Source organism: Taudactylus pleione, unplaced genomic scaffold, assembly GCF_031769625.1.
Source record: "Taudactylus pleione unplaced genomic scaffold, aTauple2 ptg000066l, whole genome shotgun sequence".
Taxonomy (NCBI): Eukaryota; Metazoa; Chordata; class Amphibia; order Anura; family Myobatrachidae; genus Taudactylus; species Taudactylus pleione.
The window spans coordinates 16,825,332-16,839,764 of record NW_028284468.1 but is presented as its reverse complement, the minus strand read 5'-3'; the positions used below and the strand labels follow the sequence as shown (position 1 = coordinate 16,839,764).

The 14,433-nt window shown below is 44.7% G+C and overlaps 1 protein-coding gene across 1 annotated transcript in view; it reads right to left on the bottom strand.

The window, feature by feature from the left end:
- Window positions 1-14,108, bottom strand: part of FOXK1 (forkhead box K1) — an 80,008-nt gene extending 65,900 nt beyond the window's left edge. The window contains exon 1 of the mRNA XM_088466695.1: window positions 13,630-14,108. Within this exon, the coding sequence (XP_088322821.1) occupies window positions 13,630-13,997 (368 nt within the window). The 5' untranslated portion in view covers window positions 13,998-14,108. The remainder of the gene's footprint in view (window positions 1-13,629) is intronic.
- Between the last annotated feature and the right edge of the window lie 325 nt (window positions 14,109-14,433).

The following is a 14,433-nucleotide window of genomic DNA, read 5'->3' as shown; positions in this document are numbered from 1 at the left end:
TACTGCAATAATGAATTTGCGCCCTTCCATTTTTGTATAAAGGGACAGCACGCACAGAAGATGCGAGTCATAAAAAAAGAGAAGTGGTCTCACAGGAAAGGTGCGTGGTCTCACAAGAAAGGTGTGTGGCTACACAATAGTACCCCAATTCAAATTATGTCACACAGTAGCACAATCTTATTCACATTACACCACACATAGTGCTTGAATCAAGTTACGACACAGAGTAGTGTCCTTTACACACACAGTAGTGCCCCTTACACGCAATGCCCACAGTAGCATTGCACCCTATACAATTCTAACAGTAGCAGTGCCCCTATACCATGCCCACAGTAGCAGTGTCCCTATACAATGCCCACAGTAGTTGTGCCCCCTATACAATGCCCACAGTAGTTGTGCCCCCTATACAATGCCCACAGTAGTTGTGCCCCCTATACAATGCCCACAGTAGTAGTGTACCCTACACATAATGAGACACACACAAACACAGACAATACTGTACTTACTCCTGCTCTGGCCGCTATCCAACAGCTCCTCGTGCTCGGCACTGTGGGATACATCTCTCCCTACGCCCACTGCGGGAGCTAGAAGGCAAAGCTCAGGAGTGAGCTCCAGCCTCTGGCTGAAGGGAAGGTAACAATAGCGCTTCTCCAGATCGGTGCCTCCCTGCTGTGCAAGGCCGGCCCTGTATGTATATAACAGGAATTGGATATGTGGCCAAAGACCACGTGGTCAATATGGTGTCCATGGCACTGAGGGGGCTAATCACTTGTGCTTCCATATATAGTAGTGGCACTAGGCACCATGTACTGTAAATGTATATGTAATCATGTGGTTTAACATTAAATGTACAGACTATGCAGAATTGCCATTTTCTGTGACATAGGAAGTTAAATGGCAATTGTCCTGGCTAGCAGGGGGTTTAGTGAAGACTCACCTAGCACTTTCTTTGAAATGCACTCCGGGGGGTATTCCTGCATTGTGGAAGTTTAAGAAGGTGGTGTAAAACATTGTAAGCCAAACTGGTTTGGGGCATATATATTTGAAAGAAGGAATGCAAATTAAATGTGAGTTTACCTTTTGAGAGTCAGTTGTCTATGTTCTAGTCCTAGAGGTCTCGGAAAGAGAGCAGTACCACTCCCCACTGTCCATTAGGGACAATGTTAAATGTGTGCATGCACTTAGCTTAATTGGCTAATGGACCAGGGTGGGCTTTTGCCCCGTGGTAGTGTGTGAAAAAAAAAAGGGATAACAAGGCCTGCAAGCTCTGAGTGTGTGTATCATCTGAACATCAAGGATTGTACTTCCTGTATGCTGTGAATTGTCCCAAGGACCTTTAGCGACGGCTAAAAACTAAGCTGAAACCATTTGCCAGATACCCTGCAGATTTGTCGAGAGTAAGGGAACAATTGGAATTAGCCGACACTATCCAGAAAATATAGCAGCAGTGCATACATATCAAGCAGTTCCAGGTGACGGTGGTAGAAACTTAATGGAGGTAGTGAAGAACCCAACCGCTACGCAGTGGGAGGAGTCAGTAACAGGCGATTACAGACGGTGAGATGTAATCCCTAGTTGTGATGAGGTAAGCCCACTCACTTGGTAGGCCCAAGTACAGTAAATACAGCACCAACCTATTTGATAGATCCCGTCCAGATCTAGTCTAGCTAGCCCGCGTCCAAACTGTCAGGGTCTCCTCTACACACCGACCACACAGTCTATGGCAGGGCATAGCTGAACCTGCACTGTCTCGAGTGGGTGGACTACTCACTCTTTCAGGATTGAACTGGAAGAGGGAGAGCCATTTCACCCACCAATTGGAGAGTTGGAATTGACGTTGCTGCATGCCGCTGCACCCGCGGTCTGCGATTTGAATCCCTGACATGTACGGTCTGAGATTACCACTTACGCGGATTCTGGACAGTCTTTCAGAATTCCAGAATGTCCAGGGTAAACTCGGAGGGGTGGTAACCCTTATGCCAGTAAGTGTGAGATCAGACTTCTGTAAAGCCCATCCCCAAAAGCGTAATGTTGCCTGGTGTTATTTTCTGGTAATTACCAGACACAGGGGCGTTTAAAGAGAGGAGGGGCCCGTGTGCAGCCTCCGTTTGGGCCTCTTCCTCTCTGACGGCGGCTCAGCAACACTGAGCGCTGTAGATTCTGGCTTCATACCAGAATCTACAGCGCATGCACGGGTCTCCAGGAAAATGGCGCCCGCGCCTACTTTCCCGGGGACATCTTTAATGCGCATGCGCAGATGACTGGGAGAATGGAAGCCGCCATTTTCCCAGTGATAGTTTGCTGCTCTACTGCGCCGGTCCCGCACTGCGGAGCAGCACTTCGGGAATCGTCAGAGAGGTAAATAATAATTCCCTATGGGTGCAGGGTGTGCAGTGTGGGCCCCACACACCCTGCACCCATTATAGATACACCCCTGACCAGACAATACTAAGGATGTACCCACACTAAATTTCTGACCAATTTTAATGGTGATGAAGAAATCTATACAATAAGCACCGCCAAAGTTTTGTACCTAGCTTCACCAAATATGGTATTATGGTGTAGGTTACCAGGATTAGGTTTGAACTTCATCTGGGCCACACACTGTCATAACAATCCCATAAAACCGAGACACTCTTAAAGTACGCAGGTCCTGGGACTGGCTTCATACACACATTGTCACACTCTGGTAGGCTCATAAGCAACTCAGCACTTAATATATTCAGACTGTGGCAGACAACATAATCAATCCACAATCTTTGATCCTGGCAAAGTTTATTATAGAGTTTACAAACAGCAGGGGAGATTGATCGCATCCACACAATGCCACGGCGGGCGGGCCCCCTTCTGTCCAGCAATAGGACTCTAGTCCTGGCATTCCCCCCAAGATGGCAGCCCTGCTAGACATGGTCTTCAAATTTTGGTCTGCAGAGTGATTTCAGGGGGTGATTCAGCTGCGGACACAATGACAGGGATCACACAGATTCCTGATCATCGAGAATCTGCGCATGTGCGGTACGGGTCCATGATCCCACACGCAGTGCAGCAGCAGACTGTCAGGGATTGACAGTCTGTTGCCGTTCGCGGGCAGGGAGCGACGGCACTTCCCAAAAAGGAAGCGTGTCGCCGCCGTTGGGGTGGGGGGAGAGGCCAGGATCGCTGTCGGCTGACAAGAGATTTCCTGGCCTCCTTTATTCATCTGCGGCGGCTGGCTTGCGTGAAACCATGGCCGCAGCTTGGATCAGTAATGCATGCAAGAGGCGGTTACGCCTCCTGCTGCATTACCATATTACAACTCTAAGAGCTAAGGAAAGGGAAAAAGCTTATCGCCGATACCCACATTGGCGGTGATTAATAACATTCACCAGCACTTTGTGCACAGACGTTTCTTCCCTATTTATTTGAAAACTTCTTTTCAAAAGTATGTGCATTATTTTTTTCTTTTGTTTCTTTACATCTCATAATCTATACTTAGATCTTGATTGTGATCTCATGTGTGTTCTCCATGTATTATATAGATTACTGGATTTTATATTAATTAATTAAAAAGTTATATTTTATAGAGGTGTGCCCCTACATATAGGAGTACTTTTTCCTTCTTTCTTTGCCCATATTACAACTCCCACAGCTGCTAGCACGATAGCATATCCATCTGCAGTGATTTCTGAAACTCAAATGATTGTGGAAGCTATATTGATTTCTGTTCTGCAAGTTGGTCTGCTCCTCATATACTCCATTCCAAACAGTATGAGAATACACCTGCCTGCACTGTCATTTACATAGTTATCCAGGTTATAGGCGAGGACAAATTAAAAAAATTAAGCGTGCAGGTGTACTTCAGGGTCCAGTCTTCAACCTGTGCAACGCCAGGTATTCCAGCTAGTTCAACATATGTAAGGATGATAATAAAGATATATGGATGATTAAATCCAGTGAAAATATCTGTATCATTCAATATTATCAGGAATGATGCAAATTTTTAATCTGAAGTGGTTGAATTTGAAGTAGTAGCATGGAGAGCCAAGGAAGAAAAGGGCCAGATGCAGAACTGTACGGAAATCCGATGGTTTATGTACAGCTCCGATGTTTCCCGATCGGCGCATGCACAGGATCTGCACGTGCCAATAAGTATCTGCAACGGCACCATTACCATCTAAGTCACAGCACAATTAAAATGCTGCAGCCGTTTGGGAGCGGGGAAAGTGCAGAGATAGCCTGCATCCTAGTAAACGGGTGACATCGGCCCAGTTTTCTGGGCATGCAGAGGCCAATGTCTGCGTTTTCTGATGCAGCTTTATTGGCCTCAGCTGCGTGAATTTTACAGCCATCTTGTGTAACTTGAGAGTTATTCAGATGGCCGATGTATATGCAAATTTAAAAAAAAAACAGCAACAAGCCCCTGCCCTCTCAGCCTGGTCTGGTATTGGACTATAGTGGGAAAAAAAAAATGGCATAGGGTTCCCCATATTCTTCAATGAACCAGCCGGGGGATGATGCCATAGCAGTGGGACACTGCCGTCACATTAACCAGCCCCAAACTGGGGCTTCGGAAAGTGGGGGCCCCTTAAATAAATTGGGGTCCACCATTCCGAGGATCTACCAGCCCGGGCTATTTCCAGCATCCCTGGTGGGAGCGGAAATGGATGGAGGGTTAATAGTAATAAAATAGCTAATATTGGGTCTGATTCTGTAAGGATCGTAATTGCAAAGCTGCACTCAGTCAGCTTTGCAGATATGGTAATGCACAGGAGGCATCAAGCATTACTTTACCTGTAATTACTTACCTGTGCATTACTTAACCGAGCTGCGTTGTTCAACACAGCATCAGTTAATCTGCATGCCATTGGTCGGCTGTGAGGACCCATAGGGTCCTGCAGCCGGCTGCCGCAGTTTACAGGAAGAGGCCTCTTCCCTCCCACCCAACGGCGGTGATACATCTCCGTTTCGGGTAATGGAGGCTGTCGCCGCCTTCCTCTACCCCCAAACGGCAGCAGACTGTCAATCACTGACACATGTGCAGAACGGGTCTGGCGCCTGCGCAGATTCCCAAACTACTGAGCCTAGATTACTAAACACATACTGCACTTAAAGCTATACTGAGTTCTCAAGGAACTTTTTAAAGAACAGTTCTTCAGTAAAATCCACTACAGCAGAGGTTCCCAAACGCGGTCCTCAAGACTCCCCAACAGTACAGATTTTAGAGATAGAGATATCCATGGTTGAGCACAGGTAACTTAATTAGTACCTCAATTTGATTTAACCACCTGTGCTCAACCATGGATATCTCTGAAACCTGAACTGTTGGGGAGCCTTGAGGAGGATTCAGTATAATTTACCACCGGCCGCGTTCTAATTTCGACAGAGGAGGAAATTCCGATCATCCTTAGGGTAAGTATAACTAACCTAATTCCCCCCCCTAACCCTCCTTTAGGAGTGCCTAAGCCTAACCTCCCCCCCGGGGGTGCCTAACCTTAACCCCCCCATCCCCTAGCCTAACCCTAACCTCCCAGGGGGTGCCTAGCTCCCCCGGGAGCCCCAAACCCCTCCCCCCCACATGGCTGTCATTTGTACCTTGCCGGGATTAAGCAGTCGGGAAGCCGGCGGTCGGCATTGCGACCGCCGGCTTCCCGACTGCTTCTCCTTGAGGACCGCGTTTGGGAACCTCTACACTACAGTATCATTTTTACTAAAATCAGACTAAAATGAAAGCTGAGGTCTACTGACTAAAACAAAGCAAAAAGTAGGGACTAAAATGTGATTTCAAACCAACTACAAATTTAAATAAGCGACTAAAACTAAATTTGACGCTTTGTCAAAATGAACACTGTTTGCTACTATTGCATATTGTGAACTAAAATTTTCCCAACGTTAGTCTGACGTATATGCCATCCTTCATATCAATATTGGAAATGGTCAGGTGGGGACCCCCGGTCCACTTGACATGGACTGACCTAGATGTAACTACTACTGGCCGGTAGAAATAACATTAATTAGTTCCTTCAGTAACATGGGCCAACATGGATAGTGAGAGATTTGGAGAGGATAGGTAGATTTGGGAATCATCCACATACAGATGATACTGAAATCTGAAAGAGCTGAATAGTTTGACAAAAGACAAGGTATAGATAGAGAAAGCAGAGGACCTTGGACTGAGGAGGTGGATCTGAAAAGAGTGACTTGAAGGACAAGGATAGGACTGTATCCTGAAGACCTAGGGATTGGAGTGTTTGTATGAGAAGAGAGTGGGCAACAGTTTCAAGAGAGATCCATGAGAGAGAGAGATCCATGAGAATTAAAAGGGAGCAATGGCCTTTAGACTTAGTAGTGATCAAGTCATCACCACCTTAATTACTGCAGTCTCTCTGGAGTGTTGGGAACCAAAGTCGAACTGAAGTGGTTCCAGTAATTTGTGCGAGTCAAGATAGGGTGTGAGAAGGGTGTAGGCAAGTCTATCAAGTAGCTTGGAGGGGTAAGCAAGCCAATAGATGGGATGGTAATTTGAGAGAAGTGGGATCAAATAAAGAGAAGGTGCCAGAGGCTTCAGGGAAGGAATTCATCAGGTTGCTGGCTGAGGAAGAGCATACCATTTTATGTCAGATCTTAATGTTTTTGTTTTATTGTTTTTTTAAGTAGAAAGCAAGACCTTGGGCTGAAAGTAGCTGGTGGGTTTGGAGTGGGAGGGGTGAGACTTAATTAAAAAGGTGCTTGGGTTTAGAAGCTTGAGCAGAGTTAAGAGATTGGAAAATAAGTTTATCGGACGTTGTCCATAAGCTTTTGATAGGAGACGCAGATAGCTTTTCATTTAATAGTCATTAGGAATACGAGATTTACACCAGTGACATTCTAATTTACATGACAGATAACCATTTGTAGACAATCTACCGCATCAAATGAGTGGACCCCTGAGTTTATTGATGCCAAAATGAAGAAGATACAGGCATTAGAAACCTGCTATTTCTGGACTTCTCAGTGCATCCTCTGGCATAGGGTGTTATTGCTAGCGATTATCAGAACGTAACTACTAAGGGGACACATTGTTTTAAAAAGGGGACTTCTCACTTTCAAACAATTATGCCCTCAAGTGCGTAGGTGCCAGAATGGGGGTGAACGGGCACATTATGTGCCCTACCCCATCCATCAGCTCAACTAATAAAAGTATTTGTACAGTGCAGATTTATATTGTCTGGTAGTTGACAGACAATAACCACTAATGGGCAATTTCATTTGAAAAAGTGGAGTTGTCTCTGTCAAATGAGGGTGCCCCTGAGTTTATTGTAGCCAGTATAAAGGGAGATCCTGCCCCATTCTTTGACTACATAATAAGTTCTGCAGTGAAGGGGTGTTCTCTGGTGATCAGAGAATAAAGTTTCACAGTCACAAAAATTAAATGAGGGAACACTCCTCTTTGAACAATGCTACCCCTGAGTCTTATGGTACGAGAATGGGGTGATCAAGCTTTTTTAATGCTCTCTCCCCATTTTCTGGCTTTTCAAACTATCTGCACTGCAGTGCCTGGAGGGGATGCAGTTAGGATACCGGCGGGTGCCATCCCGCCCACCGATATCCCGACATGGGACTGAAGACAGGCGTCAAAATCTCTACGCCTATCTATGCTCCACTACAGAATCCCGACACCCAGCATACCGAACAAAGGTTTGCCGGGTGTCTGTTTAGCCCCGAGGGTGGGGGGGTATGCTGGGATGGTTAGGGTAGGGGAAGCAGGGATGAGTCTTAGGCATCACTGGGGGGGTTAGGCACCCCCCCGGGAGGGTTAGGCTTAGGGTGCGGGGAGGGGGGTTAGGTTTAGGCACTAACAGGGGGGAGGTTATTGTTAGGCACTGAGGGGGGGGAAGTTAGGCAACCCTAAGGGAGGGTTAGGATTAGGGGGGGGGGGGGGGAGAGGGGAGGGTTAGGGTACTTACCTTCAGCTGTTGGGATTTCAACCCGTCGGGCTGCCGCTGTCCGTGTTTGATCCGGCGGCTACATACCAATTTCGCCTGGAGGGTGCAGGGCTTAATTATATCATTGTGCTCTCAGCATGATTATGTCATTAAGCCAAGACCTTTCTGGACTCCCAGTGATAGTGCAGTAGGCGACATACTGCTTACTCTATTCACTCGCATTTACTGCAAGTCTAAACAAAGGGATCAATGGAGTGTGATCCAATGAAACCTACAGGTGTAAGAATTAGGATACACACAGAGGAGTAGTGCGGAACCATGGCGCCCGGAGAAACTGCATGTCATAGCACCCCCATGTACTCACCTGTGCCAGTGGGGTATGACCAGCCTGCGGGGGAATACTGAAGTGAAGAGAAAAATAGCAAAACAGCGGCAGTATCATGCTGGGCATTGAGGTCCCATTGGGGGAATAGAATGCTTCGGTGATGCACTATCTGACATAAAGGGGTAGCTCCTTGCCACTGCTTTATTTATGTATAGCACCTAGGATCTGACTTATCTGCTTTGAATCATCGTTATTAGTCAATAGAGGAGATTGTATTATATATTCTGATCATTTAACTTAAATTGACAGAATACATGTGCTAGGGTGAGATTCCACAGGGTACACAGCTTATTACTGCAATTACTGCCCCAAACAGCTTTCACTGGAGAGGGGACACCTATAGGAAGCTCCCTTCTCAGCTATGCTCCTACTTCGCAAATATACATTGCACCTATATTAATGTGAGTACTACTAATCATGTTCTGTCTGCCACCATTATTTCAGGTCTCCTAATACAGTATTTTTAAAAAGACCTTTCAAATAACACTTTGTGGTCATGCCTAGGAACACCTCCTTACGTTATATAGCAAAGTTGTTGGGGTTTTTTTTAAACTCTTACCTGCCAATAAGAAAAGGAGAGGGGTGGTGACAGAATGACAGAGGCCAATAAGAAAAGGAGAGGAGAGGGTTGGTGACAGAAGCCAATAAGAAAGGAGTGGACAGGGGCAAATAGACGATCCAATAGTAGATAGGGGAGGGAGATAAAGAGGTGAGAAGTGAAAGTAATCTGACAGGAAAGGGGAGGTGACAGAAGATGATCACAGAGGAGGAGGGAAGGCCGGAGGGGAGGCAATCTGGGCAGCTTGAGGAAGCATGAAATGTAGAAACGGATCTCAGATCCGTAACTTATTTAGGATATAGAGCAAATAAACTAGAGATAAAACTAACAGGTGGTCGTCATACTGTGCAGCGCCCCATGAATTCTGGAAACCTGAATGGCGCCTGGAGCTCATGCTCCACTGGAATCACCCTCGCTACTCCCCTGGATACACACCACATGTCACACACATAACCATGTTTGAAGTGCAGGATCACTAGCATATTCTCAATGTCAATAGGTATGCACCCTAACAATGGCGATTTATGCTGTGTTAAATATTATGTCACTTATTTGCAGGTCTTTGGGGGAATTCAACTCAATGGATCGGATGTGCCATTCTAGAACAACATATATCGTGCCAGCATCTCAAGTTTTCCCTCGCATCCCATAGATTTGCAAGGAAAATCTGGCAACATCGGCACTACCGTAAATGGCCAATATGTGATCAGCAGAAGCAGATTATTGGGGGTGGACAATTTATATAAATCTTAAATAGTTTAAAAATGTAAAAATGAATGCACAGTATACTATAAAAATAATTTTTATGGTATTGGGGCAGGATGTACTAAGCATCACATCAGCCATGTTGTACATCCCACCACTTATCGGGTACATTAAAGGACAGCTCTCCTGATAATAGCTGTCCTTTGCAATATAGGAACTACCCAAAAGCCCCTCTGCACAGATCAGCTCGCATGGAGAAAGAATCCCATAGGATTCTATTGGGTAACCACCGTGTCCAAGCTCCGGAATGCATTGCATTCCATAGCTTGGTACATATGGAAATGTGGCTAAAATTCAGAAAACTGCATTTTCAAAGTTGTGGCCACATTTTCATGCTTAGTACATGCCACCCAATGTGTTTAAAAAAAAAAAAATATATATATATATATATATATATATATATATTATTTCTTTTTTTTAAATAAAATCAAGTTGGTTAAGTTTTAAATAGCAGGTCATTCAGTGTCAAATCGACACACTGATTTTACCTCACCAGCTCAGATTTTGCTAAAATTTGGTATATGGAGAGTATATATGCAGTCTCAGAAAAATTTAAAATATTATTTAAATATATCATGCCGTTGTAAAGTTTTCAAAAATCTGTCAAAAATGCACAACCAGCATATTTTCAAATCGCCATAGCAGCTCTCCTAATTAAGCTAGAGAGGTTGGAGTGGTGTCATTTTACGGTGTTTTTTTATGCCCTTTTCTATATACAACACAATAGGCTTTGTGAGGAAAAACTTTTTCAAAATTCAAACTAAAATTTTTGATCATAATGATCTCAAAAAAGTTAAAAAAAATTCTGGAAATAGTCTATACTAATGTTAAATGTTTGTCAAAATTTAAAAGTGGGGAGGATAATGGGTTCATATTTAAAAATAATTTTAAAGCAAGGTAGTTTATTCAAAAAAGCCAGGTGTATTACAAGTAGTAATAGGTAATAATAGATTTGATGGTTTCATTAGTTTAATTACATAAATCAAGTTGAATAGAAATAATTGACATTGTATTAGTCAGTCAAAAATGTTAGCTGACGATAGTTTGACAATGCCTCAGTGGTTTTTAAAGTGTCATCAGGACACATGACAAATTCTTCCAGTTGGAGTTATAGGTTCGAATTTCCATAAGACATCTATTAGAGGTATCCATAGTATATCAGGCTTCCTTGGATAGAAGAATGATGATGAAGGTCCTGCTGGATGGAGGAAGGTCACTTTTAATTCGTCTTCATCTTCATTCTTGTCCATCACATAAGCAAGCCACCATTTCTTGTTATAGACAACGGATATATAGCCATTTATATATATCTGGAATTAATTTGCTGTTCAAGAAGACTATATTGAGTCTGAAACATTTTTGAATTTTCATTTCAGCCAGTCAGTAACTAATCAGGGAACACAACAGTATCATGCAAATACCTGTTGGTTCAAGTACATCAAAAATATCTGTGAAAACCTTTTCTAAGGCTACAACATCATCTACAATATTTGTTACAAAATCTCTAGACACACTCCAGTTGACACAAATAAATGGCTATATATCCGTTGTGTAGAACAAGAAATGGTGGCTTACATATGTGATATACAAGAATGAAGAAGAATTAAAAGTGACCTACCTTCATCCAGCTGGACCTTCACCATCATTCTTTGTTAAAAATATTAGCCCTTTAAGTGGTTAAACTGTACTGACACAGTTGGAGGTGGTTTACACCTCTATGATCAGTAGTTTGTAGTTGTTTGTAAATCTTTTTACTCTTGTGCCACTTTGATTCAACTAGGAATTATTTTTAAACTCTTAAGGGGATATATAATGACCAATGATTTCACAGAAAGTGCAGTGTGTACAGATTTCGGCCCAATGTCTGCTGATTATTTAGCATTCCCCGACAATCTATAGGATCGTTTGGAATTAAATGGTTATTGGATAAGGTTTATATTGGTCTTTTTTAGGATCATTTTAGTGTAGTCATTTACATTGATGGGCAAAATCTTTAGTGTATACCCAGCTTAATTTATACCTGTTTTCCATGGAGCAAAAACCCGGGTTATTGCCGTGTCAACCCGGGTCACAGCTCAGTGGAAACGGCTCCTAGAAAAGAATCCCGGGTCATCTGACCCGGCATTTATTCCCGGGTCTCGAGAAGGGTTTTACATGGGAAAGACCCGGTAATCCTGCAGTGGAAAACAATCCCTTCCTGGTTATCTGAACCGGATAACCACAAAAGTGGCTGACTGGAACTTCCTGGGAGCTGGATGGTGATGTTATCAGCCAGAGACCCTGAGAGGAGACGCACGTCCTTGCTGGGAGAGGCTGTGTTTTGGGAGAGCTGGGCACACAGTGCCCATCCCACCCTTTCCTTCCCTTGTGAGACCTCATATTTGTGAACCTGAAAAAGGCCAGTTTTAATAACATCCACAGATTTTGCAGGGCTGACCCGGGTTCAGTGTAAACGGCGCTGACCAGGGAAAAACTTGGGTTGAAGGTGCAGTGGAAACGGGGTCGGAGCAGGGTCTGAAATCCAGGGTCGGACCCAGGATTTTGGTGGAAAAGTGGTATTACAGAATATTACCCTGAAATATTAGCGATTCTGCAAAGTACAGAAATGCTAAATATATACTTTGTTAAAGGACTTATGGCATTTTAGGGCCAGAAATGACCATGCTAATTTTGTTTAACCATAAGATATAAGTTAGACATACGCTGTGATGCTGGTATTGGTTGATTCTAGGTCTCAGGTGTGCACTAGAACTATCTTTCCCTATCACTGCCTACCTGCTACTGGACGTCCTTGTTAGGCTTCCTCTGGCTGATTTTCTTCTGGCAGGGAGAGTGTGTCTGGCAAGAGCAGGACTAGTTAGGCAAGGATAGGGAAAGACCGTTCTAGTACCCACTTGAGACACAGTGTCACCCAATACCGGCATCACATTATGTGCACCTGTATGATGCCCAATACCGGCATCATACAGGAACACTGGCTGTGTCCAGCCACTGCAGTTAAGGTGCGTACACACCGATAAAGTTATCATTCATATCGTGCATTTTTCGCCCACCAACGAACTGCGATGCGCGGGCACGTTTGGGCGATAATGAACCATCGCCCATGCATGCAGGCCAATCTGGTCGATATCGACCAGGTTACTATAGGGACCCGCCATCGTTGATAGCGGGTGGTTATAGTATTGGTGGTGTGCTGGATAATCAATAATCCAGCACACCCGGGAGATCGAACAATGATATAGTTATCGATCGTCCCGTCTGTACACACCATTAGTCTTCAAAGACGTCTAAGTAATATTTTATGGTACTGCATATTACACTTCCATATAATCATATACTGAAGCGCTCCATTTTTAATATTTTATATTGGAAAAGCTAACAATGGAGCAGCTATAACACACCCACTATTAGCACGGTTCACTACATATAGATTTTAATCCATTAACATTTTCACCATGTCCACATTTTGTCCATGTTGACAATACCCAGATGTTGACATAATATTTGACATTCCAGTGTCGACATTTTGAATGTTGACATAGTGAGTGCATACCCACAGGATGACAGCACTAGCAGGAGAAGCCTATCAGTGCACTCCTGCTCTCCACTAGCAGCGTCAGGGTGGCCAATGCAGCCATGCCGTAAACAGGCCAGCCTCAGGCTGCAGTGTGCAACCACCACGTTTTCACTCTGTGTTGACATAATCTGTTAGAAAGCAAAGGCAGGGCCAGGCAGGCGCCATACACCAAAACTAATGCAAACAAACAGCAACTGCAACAAACTGACAGCTAACTATAAATGTATTATCTAGGGTAATAACATAATCACTATCAAAAACATTCCTAAGTTTGCTGCTGGAAAGTTAAGTGAATAACACGTGTACTCCCCAGGAGAGCTGCTCAGCACAAGGACCGCTCCCCTAGTGCAAGAGTTACTTCACCCCTTCCCGGATACACCAGACGAAAATGCACCCCCTCCAAAAACAGAAACCTTAGGCCTCCAATCCCCATCCAACTCACTGCCTGGAAAGCTGCAATGGGGGAGCCCCCCGCCGCTGGAAGGCCCCGTCCACAAACACACCGTTCTTGCCCAGACAGCGCAGGTAGAAGTGCGGCTCCACGAAGCTGAGCTGGAGGTGTCGGCGAGATATGAAGCTGGAGCGCCCCATGTTTACATCCACTGATCCCTGGCTGGAGTCACGGCCAATGATGACTGACGATGTCCGCATGAGGAATTCAAAGTCTCGTCCCTCCAAACGGGCCAGAGCTGGGACCTCACGTACGGGAGAGCCAAGGTCAGGGAAGGTCCGAGCCGGCTGCAGCGGGCTGCATGGCGCAGAGCGAAGCGCTAGCAAGGCCAATACCCCCGAGTCTTCTCCGGGCTCCATGGCGGCCGCGGCGCGTTGCCAGCTAGGATTGTTTTGGTTGTTGAAAGTGAGTGAGTGCAGGCGGGTAGCGGGCGGAGCACAGCGAGATGGACGGGTCACAGCAGGAGGAGGGGGTGTGGGCCAGGACAAAGCTCAGGTAGATGACTGGCTGCTGTGCTGCTGGGCACATGGCATTAGCCCTACATGTAACTTGCTGTGTACTTTATGCAGTTACATTGTTGCTAAACTAGCTGGAATTATCCTGCAATAACAGTATGTGAAATACAAGTAAAAAGGTAAATTAAAGGCTTCATTTTTTTATTATTGTTTAACATGCCTTTTTTTTTTTAATTCATTTCTTTCTCTAATCCTTTTTTTTCAATCTTCTCCCTACCACTCAGATGCTGCTAGTATTCAATTAGCCTGTCCCTAAAGGCCGAAGCCTCGTGTCACGACT